We start from the raw sequence: 22,374 nt of genomic DNA on the forward strand, positions 1-22,374 counted from the left end.
CGAAAATTTCAAAGTGATCCAGAATCCAGGATTTCTTCCGGATCACCCCCAAAAGTTAATCATTTCTTCCTTATCCCATTTCCAACAAACCCTGAAAATTTCATCAAAATCTGTCCATAACTTTTTGAGTTATGTTGCACACTAACGGACAGACAAACAGACAGACAAACAAACAAACCCTGGCAAAAACATAACCTCCTTGGCGGAGGTAAAAAAAAAAAAAAAAAAAAAAAAAAAGCAAGTCACTTTTTCTTCACTTTTCCTTCTTTTGAATTTACTCTGACTTTTCACAAGTATCTAAATTAAGCATAGGAAATTAAATATAGGAAAAAACGTTAGTATGTATTTAATACAACATTGATTCTCCAGTAAAACCCATGGAGACTGATACATGACAGTAGGTGGAAATGCTTGGTTTATGTTCAATTAACGAGTCACTTTTTCTGCAGTTTTCTGTTTTTGATATAATAACCCTCAATTTTAATCTAACCTTTTACAAACATCTACATGATCAGTGAATTAAATACGGGAAAATATCAGATTTATACTGATAAAATGCAAAATACAGGGGATAATATTATAATTAATGGTGATAAATCACTTAAGAAAGGTTAGCTATAGAGAACATTTCATTTGGGAAGTGACACAAAAGTAGCGCTGGGTCTTTAAGGGTTAATATATTCCCTACTGAGCCCGATGATCTTGACTGTCCAAGGAAGTTCTATAACATAACAGAATAACAGAGAAAGGAACAGTAGAAGTAGCATTTAGATTTCATTATAAATGAAAGCCCTGCATGAGAAACCTAAAAATGTAAGTATAAGTAAAGTAAATAAAGACCCAGTGCTACTTTTGTGGCAGTTCCCAAATGAAATCTTCTCTACTTAACCCTTCTTAAGGGATTTATCACCATTTATTATTAAATTATTGTCTGTGCTTTGCATTTTTCACTATAAATCATGTATTTTCCTATATTTAATTTAGATGCTTATGAAAAGTCAGAGTTCATTCAAAGGTTCTTATATCAAAACAGAGAAAACTTAAGAAAAAGCGACTTTTTTAGAAAAGTTATCAATAACTGGAAAACCAAGTGTCATTGATCCAACTCTATGGGTTTTAATTAACTACTGACTGTATTGAACTTCAGCACCCATTCTTATTTTTGAATCAGTATCTCGCTTATTTATCTTGTGATGATTTGTCAGATTTAGTTTGTGTTCTTATAAGTAAAACTGGATAGTTTCAGTTGTGTAAAAACAATAACATACTTCAACATCCACTGATATCTAAACTGTTTAATACTAATTCTATCAATACATGTAAGTAATTGGTGTGAAATACAGTTTGTCTTCTTTTCATGGTCATCAGATATGACCCATTTGGATGTTCAGAGGCTCTATAGTTACCATGGAAACACCGCCATCTTCTACAACTTTGATTCACCATACATTACAACATCTCAGGAGTAAATTTCATCAATGTCAGGTCACACACAGGTTTTTAATCAATAATAAACGCAGATAAAATCAATTTAAGGATGTACTGACAGATCAGCCAATATCACTATGAGTATATAAGATGTGCTTTTACTGATAGCAGTGGTAGATTTTTGTGATATTTGTAAAAGATAAATAAATAAATCACATCACAGAGTTAGAATTGCAAGCACTTAAACTGAAACCATCTGAAACTTACCACACGTTTCTCATTAGTACAATTGAAATCCATAATTGTATCTTATTTTACCTTCAGCTGCTCATGTTTTTAAGTAGCCTTCTCTGTTTTTAATTCATCTTTGCCACTTTTACTTTCTGATATGTTCATTGTATGTTTTAAATGTTTTGTTTTGTCTCGGCTATATTGTAAATGAGGTTGCTTCCTCAATATATCTCCGAGTTTCAATAAAGGTTACGAAAGAACGAAATTCAAGCACTTTTCAGACCTTGAAAATTCATCGAAATTCAAGCATTTTCAAGGATTTCAAGCACCCATATGAACCCTGTAAAGATGTCTTGGAGTAGATAAATAAACATATATTAAATCAAGTAAAATGCAAGTGCTTGAGTAAATGTTGTTGTTTTGATCAGTGTAAAACTCACTGCTGCTCATTAGAGAATCCCAGCTGTCTGTAACCAGCTGTACTTCGACAAAAAAAGAAAGAAAAAAAAAAGGCTACAAGTAACGTCATAATGTAAAAAAAAAAAGTACACGACGGCATCTTAGGTGAAATCCCTAAGAAACCAATAGTGTTGCATCTTAAGTGTCAAAGCGTGAAGAATCCTGCGAAGAACAGTGGGGAAAAAAAACACATAAAACAAACAAAAAAAAAAAAACAGTGTCATGGCTTGAATCCTCAGACTTGCTCACGCATTCTCACACTTGCCCCTGAACACACTCGGAGGATTCGGAGCCACCTGTCCGACTTGATAGACGCAACAGCTGCGCGGCCGCCTGACCTTCAGCCAACACACACTCTGCTTTTGTTATTAAGCAAACTGCTGACACACACACATTTCCATTTTCACACGTGTCTTTCGCTCCTGTACGCCCACAATCAGCTGAAGACTAATAAAACGCTCCCACCCCGGGCGGAGATACAGATTTTTCTCCTCCACACAAATGCATAAGTCGGTGCTTTGTGCCACAATGGGGTCAGAGAACGTTTCCCTTCAAATTGCTGAGATTTGCATAAGAAAGAGTGAAAATGGAAGTAATTTGTTGTGTATTTGTAAGCATTTATTGAACAAACAATACATTTTAGATACATGTTTATATATGTGTGTGTGGCCATTTGGAGGTTGTTACTGGGTGGTTGTGGGTTGAGTTGAGTCAGCAGGAGATGTCGGAGTCGCCTCAGATCTCGGAACTTCAATCTACAAAAAAAAAAATGAGAGAGAGAGGGAGAGAGAGGAAAAGGCATCAATGTTATTTATTTAATACTGCTACATTTCTGGCCTCTTTTCTGTATTTATGCAGCGTTTGATGTGCAGAAATAGTCTAAAAATAACCTTTAAAGCAACATTTTTCACTGGGATGGAAGACAGGGGCGTGATGCTGCCCACAGGGACGATTTGGGAGAATCTGTTCGGAGCGTGGGCGGTTGTGTTTGGAGCGCCAGCTGGAGGCAGACGGGGGGACCTGCTTCTCCACCGCCTCCAGCCGACTCACCGCCGCCCACGCTCGTCTTGTAAAACCTGCTCCAGCACGGTGGCGCGCATACCCCAAAAAACCCAAACACTGTAATTCCAAAACTGGAATACGTTCGACTTATTCTGTCCAAAAAGCTCTGAATAAAATAAATAATTAATAATCAGTAGGTGCATGTTTACTTCACATCATTAAAAGCTTGAAAGCACGTTTTGAAGACAACATGAGCCATGTTTGATCCAACGGCGACCACACGCTTCAAGGATAACGGCCATGTGTATGTGTTCCCAAGTCTCAGAGCTATTAACCAAAAGGGGCACAGGAGCCACATGAAGGTCGTTTATTCTGTAGCGTTTCCACTAAACGCGCTTAGTCGAGCCGTAGATACCGCGTTCAGTATCTACGACAGGCCTTTTACGCCTCCTTTAAAGGGATCAGACACAGACATAGTGCTGCTTTTAATGCTTTTCTCTCTTGGGAGTTCAACTAGAATATAATTAGTAGTAGTTTTTCAAAATAAACATTTCATTTCATTTTTCTGAGCATTTACAGAATACACGCAAGTTCATTCATTTCTGTAGAGGGATTCTTCTGCAATTTTTTGTTGGTTTAGCGACTGAATTTTTATAAAAGGTGGTGAAAAAATATAAAAATAATACATGATCCCACTGCATGTTTATTGCGTATTTTCTTTTGTGTCTTTTTTTATTATATATACGGCTAACTACCCATCTTTCATACAGAAATAAAGATGTTTTTGGTTTTTGTTTCAGTGTTGCTTTAACCCATGCCCCTGTTTGCTTTAATATGTACAAAAGGTAGGTGTAATCATCTATAGCATCAGCCTACACCTTTTCCGGATTAATTTGTTTTTTCCATGCGATTATAGTGTGTTGTTGAATATTTTATGCGTTAATTCAGTAAAAAAAACAAAAACAAAAACCAACAGAGACTGAAATAAACTAAAGATACATAATGATATTTTATTCTTATTTTATCTTTGTTTCTCTGCTGTAACTGAACCCTTTTCTTTCTTCCTCTTTATAGAAAACGTGGATTTTAATGCTCAATAAGCAATCTCTTCATGGATAAATACCCACAAATCACTCAGGCCACACTAAAGGAATTACATGTAACTATTTATTATCGCTATTTATTCACAAATGTTCAGAGTTGTGTGTTGTTTTAAAAGATAGCTGGTGTAATCCCTCTTGGCGCCGACTCCAGTTTATAGAAGGCAGGTGTTTGATTTATAGACTCTAGATATAAAACCAAAGCTGTCATTGTCTACACTTTGTTGGGCATTTTAGTCTTGATTTATGTACAACCTGTGAACACGTCACCTCTTTTTCCGACATGTGACTCTGTTGAGTTATATTTTTATCATCATTTCATATCACGCGTACAGGGTTGAGGTGCATTTGTGGAAGATTTGTGCAGATATGTGTGGTGTTTGGGGATCCTACCACGAGAAAATATTGTGTTTTTTAATTAAAAAATATACAAAACTTTTCAGAATAAAGTCATAAAATAATGAGAATAAAGTCGGAGTTTTAAAAAGATTCATTATTTAACACCAATAAGGTCGTACTTTTATGAGATTAAAGTCGTAATATTTCGAGAATAAAGCCACAATATTGCAAGAATACGAACAGGTGGGAAAAATATCATAATTTAAGAGAATAAAGTTGTACCCAGTCGTCACATAATGGAGAACTTGGAACATTTCGTGAGGTTATACTTTCATTCAGGGTTCTTCCAGTCCAACAGAAGTGGAAGTTGCTGCTTATAACCGGAAACTCTGTTGAATTTATTTTCAAAATATTACGACTTTAATCTCATAAAAGTACGACATTATTTTCGTTAAATAATGAGGTTTTTTGTAAACTACAACTTTATTCTCATTATGACTTTAATCTCATAAAAGTACAACATTATTTTCATTAAATACTGAGGTTGTTTTTTAAATACATTGACTTTATTCTCATTACATTATGACTTTATTCTTGAAATATTATGACTTTATTCTTGTAGTGACAAGCGTTTTTATTTTCTTATGTGGCACTAATAAACTGTCGTGCTATAAACATCTAAAATTATGTTTCTAATAGCAAAAAGTTTAGAAATGAAAGGAGAACACAAAGTTTTATCCCCCCCAAAAAAAGGAAGCCAATTAGCGTTCTTCAGTCACACTCGCACCGAGACATAGATTAAGATAAAAATGTACCTGGAGTTGACCTGAGAACACCCACTAACTTTCTTTTTTGACATAAGGTTTTATTTTTCAAAAAGTATCACCTCTCTGTAAGTAGCTTTGACTTCAGTTAATATGAAAAATAAATAAATAAATCCCATCACAGAGTTAGAATTGCAAGCACTTTCAAGCACTTCAACTAAAATTCAAGTACTTTTCAGACCTTGAAAACACAACACTGAAATTCAATCATTTTCAAGGATTTCAAGCACCCGTATGAACCCTGAATATTTGTTGTCACATGTTTTATTATTTTAATTTTACACAGTGTTTTCAGACCTTACCCTGTTAATGTGCGTGCCTACTTTACGTTCATAACCACAGGTGTTAACACAGGCTTTTTTTTTTATGGTTTTATTAGTTGCAGTGCTGTGTTACCTCCTCATACCTGCTTAGAATGTAGTTTTCTACTTCACTCTCTACTGCTTAATGTTTGTCGTGGTACCACTGAAAACACAGGTGTCAAACATAAGGGCAAAACCCCCCAAAAGGTTCAATCTGGCCCCTGGGTTGACTTTGCAAAGATAACACAAAAGACACTGACAATCAATTTGTACTGATCACAAAGTTAAATTCTATATTTTTCAGTTCCAGATGCCTGTCACTAAATGTTTTGTGCATTTGTAGATCCACTGTGATCTGCAAGTTGTAATGCACATGTGTAAATAATGAGCTGTGGCATAATAGGGTTAAAATTGCACGAATTTTTCTGAAGAAATTTAAGGTTGTTCAAGGAAATTCAAGGTTATTCACATTTTTTATTTAACAATAACTTGTAAATGTAATACTTTTTTGTTCTAAAACAAACATTATTTCTAAGTTATTACCCTCTTATTTTACTGCTCTGGCCCACTTGACGTCAAATATGTGGCCCCTGAACTAAAATGAGTTTGACATCGATGGTTGAAAAGGTCACGGAAAAACAAGCATTCAGACACGACGCATCAAATCAGTGTCTCATGAAAACTGAGAATATGTGTCCTAACTAATGCATGCATGTGGCCTGTGTTTACTGGAAATCCCACCGTATAAACGCCCTTCAGCCTGCTACAGTTTATAGCTCCTTGGCTGATTAGTGATTGTGATGCGTGGTTACAACACAGGACAAAAAGGACAAGACGACTGTCCTCCATGCGCATCACATGCACACTCAACAGGGCAGACATTAGTGTGTCAGGTACTCATATGGGACAGCGTCCTCTAAGATCATAAAAGTGACGTCCAGCCTCCTCGGGAGTGGCTCTGCATGCTAATCCTGATCTTAGAAAAACTCAAAGGGGTGATCCAAATATCGTCTGTGTCTAATCTCTGTCCAACTCTCATGTTCGTACTTTTGTTTTTTATTAAGTGCTACGTCAATTCCCTGAATAACCAAATGTCTGCAAAAATAAAATGTAGGCCACATAGCGCAGTATGTCATCAGTTGCCAAATCAAGTGTGGCTATTAATGAGAACATCTTTTTTTCATTACGTAATCAGTGATGCACAGAGAAAGCCAGAAAGGCTGCAGCAAAATATATTTCGCCTAGATGGCTCCATCCAAAATTAACTCGTAGCCTAGTTTGAATTTGAAGAATTTATGCTTCTCCTTTAGCGCTGAAGTCAAACTTGGTTATTCTCAGATGGATCTGACTCCGTATCAATCCGAGTATTATGACGTCTTGAGTAGGAGCCATGAACCTGAGGAGAATTAAAAAATACTCCTCCTTTGGATCTGGAGTTAGTGTTCGTCGCTTTGATGCGGAGATGACAAAACAGCAGTTTGTCCTTCAAGACGAGGATCAGACCTGTTTTCTCCTCCATGCTCAAGCCCACACTGCGCCTCCTCACTCTGTTTTTGCCAAAATATAAATGCAAAGCAGTAAAAATAGCTGTGTTAAATCCTAACCCCTGGCTACTCTGTGAAATGTGAAGTGACGGCTGCAGCCAGGGAGCGCGGCTGGCTGAATGTGGAACAGCCGGCGCTTTGGACAAGTATCCAGTGCGTAGACCAGACCGTTGCCCCCAAACCCCCCACCCCCCACAGTCCTCCGTCCCTGAGCTGGCCTCAGTGCTTTGGCTTTGAAGTGGCTGCTGTTGGACGTGTGCGAGGTTTGTTCTCACCAGTTTCTCTGCTCTTTTCCGCAGTTTCCTCCAAACTGTGTGGTGAGCCTGCACAGAGAAATCAAAAAGGTCAATCACAGACTCACGTAAACTATAACAAAGTACTTTAACGGCAGATACTCTCAAATCAACAACAAACAAACAAATCCTGCCAATGTTGAGGTCAGGTGTTTATCTTGTCTGTCAGCAGGACTACGTAAAAACTACTGCAGTCAATGTCATGAACTTTGTTGGAATGTGGGTAAAAGTCAAATGTGTTCAACTTTAAACAGATGCAGCCTGAAATTCTTTTTTTTTCCACAATGTGAAATACGGTAAGACAAAAAAAACTATTTCACAGGGAGCTGCTGGTATTAGACAAACCAGAGGTGCTCACGGAGAAGGCATGAACAATAGGAAAAAGACAAAAATCCAGGCACTCGCTCGGTTAGAAATTAGAAATTGTAAAACACCTTTATTTCATGAGGGCCTGTAGATTAACTAATTAGGGCTGGAGTTAAAAACACACCAACGTGTATTGCATGTGCCTTCTTCAGGGTGTTACAAAGAAAGAAGTCGATAATAATTTACACTCATGGACTGCAGGTGTGAATGTGAATGTGAAATATGGTGTTTAATTAAATTTCAGGTCAGTGTGGCTTTAGTGCAGGTGTATTATTTTAGAGTTGATATGATTAAATCATTATATCGTCGCGGTTGGACAGAAACGTCTTATGTCCAAAACGGTTATTTTTCACGAAACTGGAAAAACAGTGTATTTTCTACATAAATGAACAGAGTTAAAAGATGAAATCACAAGCCGTTTTCAACACCTTTCATTGGTTAAATACCGCTAAAACCATCAGGCGAACATGAAGACTGACCAATGAAATCATTTTATAATAAAAAAAAAAAAAAGGCCAAAAATGGAGTAACAAGCTTTTCACCCAACAGTCAGGAAATATATATATTTTTTGTTTATGACTTGCATTTTTTATGTCTTTTTTCAAAACATATCAAATACATTCGAGCATTGGTAAATTACCCACGCACCCGTAACCAAACCAAAAGGGGTCTTCACATCGACATAGTGGCTTTCTATCCTGCACACATAAACTTTGAGTATCCATGTATAATACATACATACACCATTAATATCTACACAGAGGTGTCTAATCATAATATACACACATACACTACAAAACAAAAAGTTCAGGATATTTCTTTTTTTTTTTATCTGTTTTGGTCATTTTTGCCATTTGTAAATAAAACTAGGTCTGGTCATTAAAAAATGTGTTTCAATTCAATTCACACACAAAAAGTAAAAAGCGCTGTGCAAGAATCCCAACTGAAAAAAATAGCCCAAAAATTAAAAATATCCTTAACTTTTTGTTTGTAGTGTACAAACAGAAGGGATGTGATATTTGTGTTTTCAGTGTGAATCCTCTTAGCCTTTAGTCTTTGAAATCTAAAGATTCCAGGTATTTGCTCCATTTCAAAAGACATGATTCTGTCTTGTCCTCCATCCTATATGACATTTTTTCATATGCCGCTACTTTTCCCACTTCCGTCATCCACTCCCGGAACAGAGGATCTCCATATTTCTTCCAGTTGCTCATTATAATTTGTCATCCAGTCATTAGAACAGTCTGTATCCAGTCTGTTAGTGGTTTGGGAAATGCAGACAAAACTGAGGATCTCCTAATATAAATAACTTGGGCATAACATAAATTGTCTTTTTATAACATTAACAACATACCTGAGAATCTTCAACCAAAGAGGACATAATACTTAATTTTAAATCTTAATTTACACAAATATTTATATAAATAGCAGATTTACGTTTTCTCTTTATATTTGTTTTTTGTAAGTGTATATATTCTGTTTTCTGTCCTCCACAAAAATGGACTTACAAGGTTTAACCAGACAGCGACGATACATATCATTGTAACCACATAATTTTTAAAAACATAATATTTTTGCACATATTAATATATTCATTCATTCATTTTCTGAACCCACTTTATCCTCACTAGGGTCACGGGGGTCGCTTGGAGCCTATCCCAGCTACATAGGGGCGAAGGCGGGGTACACCCTGGACAAGTCGCCAGTTCATCACAGGGCTGAACATATAGAGACAAACAATCACTCTCACATTCACACCTATGGGCAATTTAAATTTTTATTTTATTTTAGATATTTTAGATTTTAGATATTTATATATATTTCTTTAATTATTAATAATACATTGTCCAGTACATATTTTACAAATTGTTGTTCTAACACACAATAATTTACTGGGATTAATAAAATATTATCTGGAATGCCCTGCCCCCCCCACGTCGGAACAGCCCCCACAGTGAAGTGTTTTAAGTCTCATCTTAAGACCCACTTTTATTCTCTGGTTTTTAACTCTGTGTGACTTGTATCGTCCACTCTGTCTTTTATTTATTTACTTTTATTGATTTTATTACTTTTTAACTATTTGATTTTGTGTTATTTAGAGCATTCCTGTAGTTTTATCTACTTATTTATTGTTTTTAGTATTTCTCTTAATTGTTTTATTGTTTGTATGATATGCAGCACTTTGGAAATGTTCTTGTTGTTTAAATGTGCTATATACGTAAATAAAGTGGATTGGATTGATATTATGATTCTGATGATACCAATCATTAGGAATCAAGTCCTAATATTAGTAAGAATAAAATGTCTTGCTTTAAACTTTTAGATAAACTCAGCACAAAACCTTTTTTTTGGTCAGGCTGTGTTTGTAAGAACACAAAGGAACAATGGGGTTCTTGCGGTGGTTGTATTTAAACCTTGAACAGGGTTTCTGCAGGACTCACTAATAATAAGCTTTTGTAAGACCTTTTTAAAAAACGTTATGAAAGTGATGTAAGACTTGGTTTCCTGTCTCTTGTGCTGGTAGTGGACTCTGGGGATCCAAATGTGAATGCAAAACTATAACGGGTGGTGTCAGACGTTTTTATGTCATGTATTTCTGACTCACATGCACCTTTATAGGCCTGCTTAAGATTCTAATCTGGGTGTTTCATGTACATTGTTCAACAGATTTCAACAAAGCACTAAATCTGATTAAGTTTTAAGGCCTGTTACAGTCATGTTTAACATATTTTAAGGTAGGGGTGTCAAATTAATTTTACTTCAAGGGCCACATTCAGGCCAATATGATCTAAAGTGGGCCGGACCAGTAAAACAATAACAGTGGAGAAAGACAAAGTACATCATGAGAATGTTTACGTCTACAAAGTTTCCATAGTTTTCCTACTGGGTTTTTGGAGTTTTTCCTTGAAGAGAAGGAGGGTCTAAGGACAGGGCAAGCCTGGGACATTAATCCATTTACTTTATCGACTGTTTATTTGACTGTCAACAAACACTGGAAAAAATTTAAATCTTACCAAGTGTATTTTTCTAATTTCTAATCAAAATATCTCATCACACATAAAATGAGACATAATCACCTAAAGAGTAACTTTTCAGTGAGATATAAGAACTTATTTTTAGACAACAGATCTTGAAAATCTCATTTTGAAGAAATCTTAGCAAGATAATTTTAACTTGTTCCACTGGCACATTTCTTTGGTTGAATTTAGCAAAAAAAACCATCTTGAATTCAGCAAAAAAAAAAATCTGCCAATGGGACAAGTGAAAATTATCTTGGTAAGATTTCTTCAAACACGATTTTCATTGATCTATTGTCTAAAAATAAGTTAATATCTCTCAATAAAAAGTTACTCTTTTGGTGATTATCGTCTTGTGTTAAGTGTGATGAGATATTTTGACGAGGAACGAGAAAAATACATTTGGTAGGATTTTGATTTTTTCCAGTGAATTGTGTAAAGCCCTTTGAGGCAACTTGTTGTGATATTGAGCTTTCCAAATAAAATGAAATTGATTTAAAATGTGAATAACAAACACCATCTGAAATGTCTTAAAATAAGTGCAATTTTAACAATATTAGGCCGCACTTTATCATTACACGAACTTCTCTTAAGACATTTCAGGTTGTTCATATTTGTTCAGGTTATTCACATTTTTGAGAAAGGGTAGTTTGTTAATGTAAAACATTTTCATGTAAGTTTACTTTTTTACACTAAAACAAACAGAAACATTTGGGGTTGTCATTATTTACAGGTTATTATGATAGTATTTTCCTGGTCCATTTGAGACTGAATTGGTCTGTATGTGACCCCTGGACTAAAATGATTATGAAAGCCTTGTTTAACTTTTGCATTTTACAAATTCATCCCCCAGGCCAGATTGGACCATTTGTCGGGCCGTATATTTGACACCTGTGTTTTAAGGCATAACGTTCATAACCATGAACCAGATGGGAGTAGTCCAGACTCTGGATTGAACACCTCCAGAGCTGGTTTTATGGAACACTGACAGAATGAAATGGGTGGTCACTCACACCAAAAACAGCCCCTTATTATCTTTCTTATCGAGGCTGTGTCTGTGTTCGTACCTGCAGCTGCAGGGGGAGGGACAGGCCCTGTGCTCGTCGGTGTAAACCCCGGGGCCCTTCACCCAGACTGTGGAGAGCCGTCACCTCATACTGCGAACACAGGCCCGTCCTGGCCACAAGAGGACCCCCACTCAACAGAACATGGTCCCCACACCTACAACACAGTCAGATAAGGGTGACTGGTCCACTATGAACAAAAAACAGAAAAAAAAAAAAACAGGTTCTAACCAAAGTGTGAGCGGAGGACGTTACCTGTACAATAACACTGTGCCTTTGGGGCTGTCTGCTGCCTTCTGCTCCACCTCTTCCTGTTTGACACTGTGACCAGAAAACAAACACTCAGTAAATGCTGATACTGCAGTCCATGGAAGGAAACATTGAAAGAGGAGGTATAAAGAGAACAGAAGCACCCATAAAGAGGCTAAAACAGTCAACTGATAACAGATTCATGGCTTTTACAACTGATAATAGTTTTTTTTAAAATCACTGAGCTAGTTTTTTTCTTTTGTCAAGGTCTTTTTTATTTTGTGAATTTTCAAACAGGGTTCCTGCAGATATCAGCAAATCTAATTTAATGCTTTTTAGTGCCACTTTAAACAAATTTAATGCCTATGTCCAACTGCACATACACTTTCATATTTATAGTTTAATGACAGTTTCCCATCAACAGGCTTTAATCAGGTTCTGAATAGTTCCTCCTCCAATCACTCCTGCTGAAACTTGCATTTTTAAATTTTTCCCACATTTGCTAATATTCCCTCCGCTCTTTCACCACAGCATGAGCACACACACAGCTCGTTGCATTCCAAGCATCCGGTGTTGTGACATCGTGTATCGGCCATAAACAACAGTCCATTAAAGGGTTCCACCTGTCAATCATCACACTATACTTCTGATTAAAATAATTAAATGTTTATATCATCAAAATAAATTGTGAATAACAATGCTTTTTTTCCCATCAAGTATATTTAATTTTTTAATGCATCTGGACATCAAATTTAATGCTTTTTAATGACCTGCGGAAATCCTGTCAAATGTACAGGGTGGGGAAGCAAAATTTACAATGAACATGTAGTTGTTTTTTCTCAGCAGGCACTACGTCAATTGTTTTGAAACCAAACATATATTGATGTCATAATCATACCTAACACTATTATCCAGACCTTTTCAGAAACTTTTGCCCATATGAGTAATCAGGAAAGCAAACGTCAAAGAGTGTGTGATTTGCTGAATGCACTCGTCACACCAAAGGAGATTTCAAAAATAGTTGGAGTGTCCATAAAGACTGTTTATAATGGAAAGAAGAGAATGACTATGAGCAAAACTATTACAAGAAAGTCTGCAAGATACTATTAAAGAAGAATGGGAGAAGTTGTCACCCCAATATTTGAGGAACGCTTGCGCAAGTTTCAGGAAGTGTGTGAAGGCAGTTATTGAGAAAGAAGGAGGACACATAGAATAAAAATATTTTCTATTATGTACATTTTCTTGTGGCAAATAAATTCTCATGACTTTCAATAAACTAATTGGTCATACACTGTCTTTCAATCCCTGCCTCAAAATATTGTAAATTTTGCTTCCCCACCCTGTACAACAAGAAACATACAACTTGAACATGAAACTGTTGTATCCAGTTCATATCCAACTGCCCCCCCACCCACCCTAAGTACTGGACCTTCGTTAAGTTTATATGCAGCCGGACATAATATACTTACACACAAAAATATATAAACCCCCTTCAAATATATGTACAGACACATACATATATACACGTGCATATTCATAAGTTCACATACACACAAATAAATAAATAAGGGGAAAGAAAATTAAAAATGAATGAAAAAATAAATAAGTAAACAGGTACACAGATACTGAAGCTACATAGATATGTTAGAAATTTCTGGTGGAACCCCGAATGATATATCAAATTTTTTCTAGGTGAATATGGTGCATAACCTCTGATCCATTGACCATATGTGGGGGGTGGAGTGGGGGGGGGGGCAAACTTCCATTTAAACAAGATTAGCCGCCTGGCCAACAAACAGCAAAAGGCCATCATATTTATACAGCACCCAATGAATGGAGCATAAACCATAGTTTTTATACGCATATTTATTCTAACTTGTATATGGGTGCTTCTATGAAACTGGTTCCTAAAAACAGGACAGAGGGGCTAAAAATTCAAACCAGATGTAGACTAATGTTAGGAAGCAAATTTGGAAGCACTCTGGGTCTATTTTAAAAATAAATATTTACAGAGATAAAAGAGAAACTATTTTTCAGATAGAACACATTTTTATCGTTTTTTTTTTTTCTTATTTTTATACAAAAATCTGCATGTAACATGGTCAAAAGGACAAGAAAATTACACACAATTTTTTTTTTTTTTTTTTCTTAAATATCTTTTATTCTCTCACAGGCACATTTTAGGAATTGAACTAATTATGCTAGGCAGAGTGTTTCACAAAAATGACTGCTGTTGCAAAATCACTCACAATTATTTGTGTTTAACTGGGCAGGTTCTGCATGTAACGCAAGTGGACACGATGGGTTACATACAAAACCTGGAATGAGACTGCAGATTCATGAAAAACCCGCAAGTCTGGATTAGAAAAACCACTAGGATCAACAAATTTAACACAGTGTCTTTATTTATAGCGGTATATAAGATCATTTCAAGCCATATTTTCCTGGTAAAATGCACTGACACCAAGGTAGATTTTCATGTCCGAAATTTGGTCCTATTTTTGACCCCAGTATTTTATTAAAAATTCATTAATTTTGGGATGGCTCAGAACAAGAGTATAATTTTTTTTGCATTTATCTGAGGTCATCATTGGGTGCATCCTGAGGCGAAATATGTCTAAATTTCTTTTTTATTATTGGGTCTAAAAAGCTGGTACCAAAATGAGCCCAGTTTCATAGGAGCACCCATAGCGTCTGTTTTATTTATTGCTGCTGCCTCCTGAGCCAACTCCACTGAAATTTCATTTTCCGATGTAAATGTAGAATGACAAATAAAGCCTGTCTCAGTCTATGATGATGCATCTACCTGCTGTGTGAGAAGACCTCGAGGGCCACTGAAGGCATCACTTCTAGGGGCTCCCACGCCAGGTCCTGGTGGATGAGCTGCTGAGCTCCGCGGGTCAGAGACCGCAACGCTTCCTGCAGAAAAAAAAAAAAAAAACACAAACAGATTGACAGGTTGTTTCCATCTTCCCAAGACATTTCAATGTTCTGCTGAAGCTCTGATTCATGCCTCCTGTGCACCTGCTGATGCCAGACACAGATTTCACTTCGGAGGGCGACGAGTTTAGAGACAGAAATCACACTTCAACGCATTTACGTCTACTTATGGATACACCAGCTGTCTCACACTACCCACTACTAAATTTAGTCACACATTTATCAGAGACACTGAAAAAAATCAATCCTTATGCCAAAGGTTCTGTGGAAGACAGCTCTAATAACGGCATAAATCCAAATAATGACTCATTATAAAGACTGTGGATATTCTAAGGGCCGTCATTCACAGCGATAATGGTGACTGTGGACAATCACTCTAATAAACAGATGGGAATTAAATACTATATCAGACTTGAATCCAGCTAAATGTTGGTTTTGGTGACCTCTAGTGGTGAGTCCGGCTCTTATCACTTCAGAGTTTGTTTAATGATATTAATGTTGGCAGTTTATGTTCACACTGTCAGCCTTAGTGCTACATTTATTACACAGAGATGATTTTTTTTTGTCTGTTCTGACTTTTTTATCCATCTTAGCTTATATGTAATTGACACCCAGGGGAGAAATAGTCACATTTACCTTAATCATGTTTTTTTTTTGTTCTTGTCTTTTGATATATATTTTTTTTTAACTTGGCTGTCAAACACACACTAGTTACTATACATCCCCTCTGGTTGTACAGTAGTCAAGGTTGTCCATTTTAGCATTCATTGAGTAACTCCCACCAGGGTAGAGTTATGGAACCTTTACAGAGAGGCTGCATTGTAATAAAAAAAAAAAAAAATCATTTAGGACCACATATATAAATCGACCAAATCAGTAATAAAATTTAGAAAAATCAGATTCCATTTGATTTGAAAGATCTGCAGCCTGAATGTAGCACACCATCATAAACTAAAAACTAAAAAGTCTACGTCTCAACGTTTGGAAGGAAGCGGCTACAGCTAATGGAAATTTAAAAGACCATATTTACAAAACAGGGTTCCTACAGGTTTCTACAAGTTAACTTTAAGACTTCTTAAGACCCTTTTAAGACTACTTAGAACAGAATTTAATGGCCATTTCACAGCTTATTTCGCAGCCAAACTGGCAAAAATTTGTGAGTTGTAGAATTTAGGAAAATTTATTTATTTATTCCAACGCCTTAATTCCCACCGTTCCAAGTCATCTCTCACTGGGGGCTGCAAAGTTAACGGTAATCAGTTCCTAATTTTAATATAAATTATCGGGTTGGAACAGGTGGAACTGAGTCGACTAATGTTACTTTCTTTGCAGTTTGGACATTTAACAGACACATTTAAACACAACACAACTTAAGACCTACAATGTCAAATATAACCCATAAAGACCCAGTGTTACTTTTGTGGAAGTTCCAACAATTTTTTTCTTTATATTTAACTTTTCTTAAGTGATTTATCACAATTTATTATGACATTATCCTCTGTATTTCACATTTTTTTAAGTGAAAATCAGGTATTTTCCTATATTAAATTTACCGATCATGTAGATGTGCATAAAAACTCAGATTACAGTTGAGGGCTATTATATCAAAGGCACAGAAAAGTGAGGAAAAAGCGACTTTATCAGCAAAATATACCATTAACCAAGTGTCTCCATCCACTGCCATTTATCAAACTCCATGGGTTTTACTGGTGAATCAATATTGTAGAAGATTATGGTGTTTCCACGGTAACTACCGAGCCTCTGAACGTCCAAATGGGTCATATCTGATGACCAAGAAAAGATGATAAACTGTATTTTACACCAGTTATTTACATGTATTGATGGAATTAGTGGACCAACAGATATTAAACATTTTAGATTAGCAGATGCTTTTGGTCGCTGATGGATGTTTGGGTCTTTATAAGTTAATGCCTTTTAAAGACTTTTTAAGGTATTAAATGCAGTAAATTCAGGACTTATAAGACTTTTTAAGACCTCACGGGAATCCTGCAAAAGGACAGGTTTTTTTGTAGATAAACCAACACAGACACTCACCTCAGAGGCTGTCCACGAGTCCAGTTGAGAGTCGAGCACGACATCACAGCAGAAAGCTCCTGAAGTGACTAAAGGAAACAGAGTCAAATACATAGAACAGACCCATCTGTCAGTCAGTCATTGTAAACCTCTGTCATAACTAACGTCCTGTGAGTCTGTGTATATGAACCTGGAAACTCTGCTTTTAGTGGCTTACAAAAAAGCTATTTCAAGGAATTGGGGAAAGACAGAACCACCAACAAAGGACCAACGGATCACAATTATTGAGGGAATATATACAATGGAAAAAATAACTCACAAACTGTGACTACAAGAAGCACAAATGGACAAAAAATGGAATAAATGGACTGATTACAGAACCTGGAATGGTGGAAAGACTGAATAATGTGAATTTATTGTTGTGTAGTATACCCAAGCAAGGTTTGTTTGTTAGTTTTTTGGTTTTTTTGGTGACTATGTGTTTATAAAATTTCAATATTTTTTTTTTTTTACCTGGAACTTCAGGTGTGTTGAGCAGATCCACCGTGTATTCATCCTTGAAGGCGGTCTCCAGAACCTGACCCAGCAGGGCAGAGCAGGAACGCCAATAAGCCTGAGAGGGAAAGAGAACACAATGAATAAGTGTAATAAAACATTCAATGAACTGTTTTGGGTCAGGTGGTGATAATTCAAAGTAACTTGATTACAATATTTTATTATAGATCCTCAATTAATTAGAATAAACCTTAACTGAGCTTCTGCATGAAATGAACACACAAAAACATCTAAAATGAGATGATATTCTGCTTTAAATTCTGTTTGGATGTGGTGTTCAGTACCTGATTGACCAGAGTGGGGTCACTGTCTTTAAAAGTAAGCAGTGTCAGTGTACAGGAGTGGGTGAGCGGCTGGTGGAGGGGCCACAGCTCTCCGTCCACTAAAGCCAGGACTGAGTTGTTCACATGATGTTCTGTCAAGTCTGTGGAAAACACAGCAGTTTCAGAGCGTGTTGACTAAATTATCAACAATTTATTGATTAAAAAAAGCTTAGCTATAACTTGGAGGCACATAAAGCATTATTTATTTGTCCAACAAAATTCTAGATGAACAGTAATCAAAACAGAATTAGTAAAGTCTAATATAAAAACATCTATTGCTTCATATTAGAGGTAATTCTGAAAAGAGAAGTGTGACCAGCCAAGACAAAACAAGGAGCTTAATTACTTTATTTTATAAAGTAATTAATATTTTACATTTTATAGCCTTACTTTGCGAAATTTGAAAGTCTTCCACGTCTATATTTGGCAGTTTATATACTTATATTTATGTTACATTAATTTTTGTTTCAGTTACTACTTTACACCTATATTTATTATGTATTTATTTCAGTCTTTGCACAAATGCTCTAAATAGATTAGATTAGTTTAGATTAGATAGAACTTTATCGATCCTTCAGGCAAAACCCTCAGAAAATTGAGGTTCCAATAGCAGCACAACACCAAATATACACACAAGAAAAAAAATACAAGAAAATAGCAAAACAATAACTATAAAAAAGAAAACAGCAACTTTAACCAATGCTGTGTTTATTTATTTCATTTCCCGTTTTTTTACCCTCTTTTTTTCTTTTTAAATTTATATATTTACTTACTACTACTATTACTATTTATTTATCTTTTTTTTTTTTTAATTCATTTTAATTTTATTTATTTGGATATTGCACTTTGTTCTATTAGTCCTTCTTCATCACAACACTCTCTCCTTTGTATTTTGTTTTCTCTTTTCCTTTAGAGGATCTGGGATCATGGGGTGGGGTAGGGGGGGAACAAGGGGAATGAGGGCATCCGCTGTGTACATTTACTGATTTTGTGATTTGTATGTGTTCAACAAAAAAAATGTCAATAAACAGAATTTCTCCCCCAAAAAAAAAGAAGAAAAAAAAAAGTATTGAAAAAAAAACGGGAAATTGCACACTGTAAAGTACTAGTAGAAACAACGAGTAGCAAGGTGGTAATAATGATAATATTAATAATAATAAATAGCTAATTATGTTGGATGTATTTATATTGTTTATATATGTATGTATGTATAGTTTAATAATTACAGCATAAAAGTTGTAATAAGTGGATAATAAAGTGTGGAAAAAGAAAAATAACCAAAAATATGCCAGTAACCATTCATTTGATTAGTATGCAATATAAAATATAATAAGCTTAAGGTCTATCCAATGTGGTCATTTTATGAATTGAATTTACAGAAATTGTATGATATTGTGATATGTTGCTCATTTCCTGACATCTGAAACGGCCTACAGTATATCAGAGTGAGGTTTGAGTCATATCAACTGTCCACGGATGCAAATGAAGCAAAGTGTGAAGTTCCACAGAAATTCTGGAAACTCAAACATATCCATGTCTCTAACATCAGCTTCCTTCCTCCTTTTACTCACGTCGGGCACAGCTCAGTGGAGTGGACATTCCTTTGTTCATGATGAGCAGCGTCCCATCCAGACCTGGACCCTGCATGGATACTTCTATCTTCTCGATACGGGGGTACAGAGCTCTCTGCCTGGCCTGTTCTCTGGAAAAGATGGCATTACGCTGGCTGCGAACTTCAGAAGGCGGAGGACGGACGGCAGCTGCAGCAGAAGCAAAGCCTGTGGAGAAGAAGGAGCAGGACAGAAGCAACAAATAAACAGAGAGGGAACAAGTATTTAAATGTCTGACTTCAGTAAAAGTTGTGCTTTAAGTGTGCATTAAGTAAGAGTTTGTAAGCGTTATCATCAAAATGTATCAAAGTAAACATGTCTACTGTGCAATAAAAGTGTCATTGTAAGTGATTTACTCTAATATAGGATAGTTTTGGATTCATTTTCCAGCTTAATTAATATATATGTTACATTTGACTGCTTTACATGCTTGAGGTTAAACTTATTTCACCTATTTTATATACTGTTAGTCGTTTAATCAACAGAAATGCATCCTTTTCTATGAGATAACTATATGTGCATAGTGTTGCTGTTCTATGAGGAGCACATAAGTTTAGAAAAACAGGCCTCTTTTGAGCTTTGCAATGATGCATGTCTTAATTTAATCCAAGAGTTTTAGAGTTATTCATCTTAATACAGAAGACAGGCTTCTCTACCCATAAAGGAAATAAATCATTCTTCAGTTTAATGCAGCCATCCAAAACCAGTGCTCACAAAGATACATGGTTTTGAGTTCACAAGAGGAGGATGGAAATTGTAATCTGTAAAGCGCTGTAGGGCACAGTCAGAGGACTATGAACATGTTGGGTGACAAAAAAATACTTTAAGAGCTGTAGCTGATACATAACTCTTTGGGAGTCCTAAAACCAACTTTACTCTTTCTAAATGATGTCTTTAAAAAAAAAAAAAAAAGCAGATTGATTTTCATTGTTTTTGACATCTATGTTTGACATCCACATTTACATTTTTTGTCTCATACTTTACCTGCTCACCAGAGTACTGGTTTATATCTCAACCTTAATGCTTAATGCTTTCCCATGTCTTCTTACTTTGTTGTATTTCTAAGGACTAAATAAGATTACTTTGTCTTGTTGCATATTCAAAATAAACAAAAAAAAAATTATGGGTTTTAAGCATTATTTATACTTATTCACTCCAAGCATGATATTGGGATAATATTAAATCATTTGTGTTTGACAGACAGTCTGGATTACCAGCCTCTAACACTTGAGAATTTACCCTACGTAACCAGACTTCCCTTCATATTGATATCCCCCAATCCTAGACCCATTAATTTTTTTTTCACCAAAATTGCAGGACTTACAGTCAACAATATACCTCACACTATGATAATGTTAATTTTGGCAAATTCAAGTGAAACAGCAACTTTCTATCTGCTGAAAATATTTGCAAATTTTTTATGTAGTTTTTTTTTTTTTTTTACCCTACAAAGATTTCAGTGAAAATGGCTGAAATTAACAAATGTCTTTACATGGCCTCAAAGTACCAGAAATACCCTTTCCATCCATGCATTACACTTATATGCCAGGTAAATGTAGGCCCACTCATTATCATCTGAACATTTTTTTTTACCCTACATAACCGCTTGACTATGCCCTGTAGTGAAAGCTGTCAGACAAATTAGTGAACTAAAAAGTAGTGGAATGGAAAATAAAGGCTAATGAAAAAAATAGATAGATAGATAGATAGATAGATAGATAGATAGATAGATAGATAGATAGATAGATAGATAGATAGATAGATAGATAGATAGATAGATAGATAGATCCTGGATATACTATAGTTAAATATAAGTATCTAAAATGTGTATGTAAGTATAATAACTTAGTACTGTAATGATACTGTAATGACAAAAAAAAAAAAAAAACTCGAGATGGCTGTTCAATATTTTTTTTTCTAATATGTTCACAGAATTTATCCACCCATTAATGATATTATAAAAGTCACCGTAGTTCCTATTATATGGTCATGTTAATACAACTTTAGCCCATTCTATTTAAAATATGTGCTACTGAACATGGTGAGAAAAAAATCAATATGCACTTGTAACTGTCACAAAATATGAAGCCAAGATAAGACAAATGCTTAATTAACAGTGTTATATTCATTACAGATAGAGCCCTCTACTGTTGATAAAGCTTAAATACATTACTGCTCAGACTTAACTTACTTTTAGCGTATTCCATAACATAACACTAAGGATACATGCTATTACTACTACTTGCTAGCTCAGGTCACATGCTAATTCCGCTAATTAACGTCACTTACGTCGCTGGAGAAATAGACACACGCTCCTCGTCGCCATTATGAAGAAAATATGTTCATATAAATACCAAAACAACCCTTTATATTTACAGAGGGACAAGAAAATGACTGAATTCTGTTATTGAATTTCACTGAAGGACGCCATGCCTGTTTCGTGTGCAACACGTATTTAGTTCCGGTGGGAACAAAAGTCAGACACTGACGGTTCCGTGTGACTCCGACTAGAGAATATGGTTCCGATTTAAGCCACCACGTGTCGCTGTTAGTACTGAATTGAATTAATAGATCATAAACTCACACTGCACATTTAATTATATCCTGTAGGGACAATAAAATATGGTGTTTGTATCAAAGTAGTGCTAACATGAAGACAGCTGCTATATAAATAGACTGAGATCTCTGATATAT

At 35.6% G+C, this 22,374-nt stretch overlaps 1 protein-coding gene across 1 annotated transcript; it reads right to left on the minus strand.

Moving 5' to 3' along the window:
* Nucleotides 1-2,714: 2,714 nt before the first annotated feature.
* Nucleotides 2,715-22,152, minus strand: mrpl39 (mitochondrial ribosomal protein L39). Its single transcript, XM_030157781.1, has 10 exons — nt 21,970-22,152; nt 19,642-19,848; nt 18,032-18,171; nt 17,706-17,805; nt 17,214-17,281; nt 15,025-15,137; nt 12,225-12,290; nt 11,973-12,126; nt 7,505-7,552; nt 2,715-2,873 (listed from the first exon to the last, which is right to left on the minus strand). The coding sequence occupies exons 1-10, from the start codon at nt 22,004-22,006 to the stop codon at nt 2,802-2,804; spliced, it is 1,005 nt and encodes a 334-aa protein (XP_030013641.1). The 5' UTR covers nt 22,007-22,152; the 3' UTR covers nt 2,715-2,801.
* Nucleotides 22,153-22,374: the final 222 nt, after the last annotated feature.

Source organism: Sphaeramia orbicularis, chromosome 2 (genome assembly GCF_902148855.1).
Source record: "Sphaeramia orbicularis chromosome 2, fSphaOr1.1, whole genome shotgun sequence".
Lineage (NCBI taxonomy): Eukaryota > Metazoa > Chordata > Actinopteri > Kurtiformes > Apogonidae > Sphaeramia > Sphaeramia orbicularis.

What these genes read in the sequence shown, in the direction of transcription:
- mrpl39 (XM_030157781.1), bottom strand. Translation starts at nt 22,006, where the DNA reads ATGGCGACGAGGAGCGTGTGTCTATTTCTCCAGCGAC. An exon ending in GAGGTCTTCTCACACAGCAG is followed by an intron (nt 12,291 to 15,024) that starts GTAGATGCATCA and finishes TTCTGGTCACAG; the next exon opens with TGTCAAACAGGAAGAGGTGG. An exon ending in CCCTCCCCCTGCAGCTGCAG is followed by an intron (nt 7,553 to 11,972) that starts GTACGAACACAG and finishes TTCTCTGTGCAG; the next exon opens with GCTCACCACACAGTTTGGAG.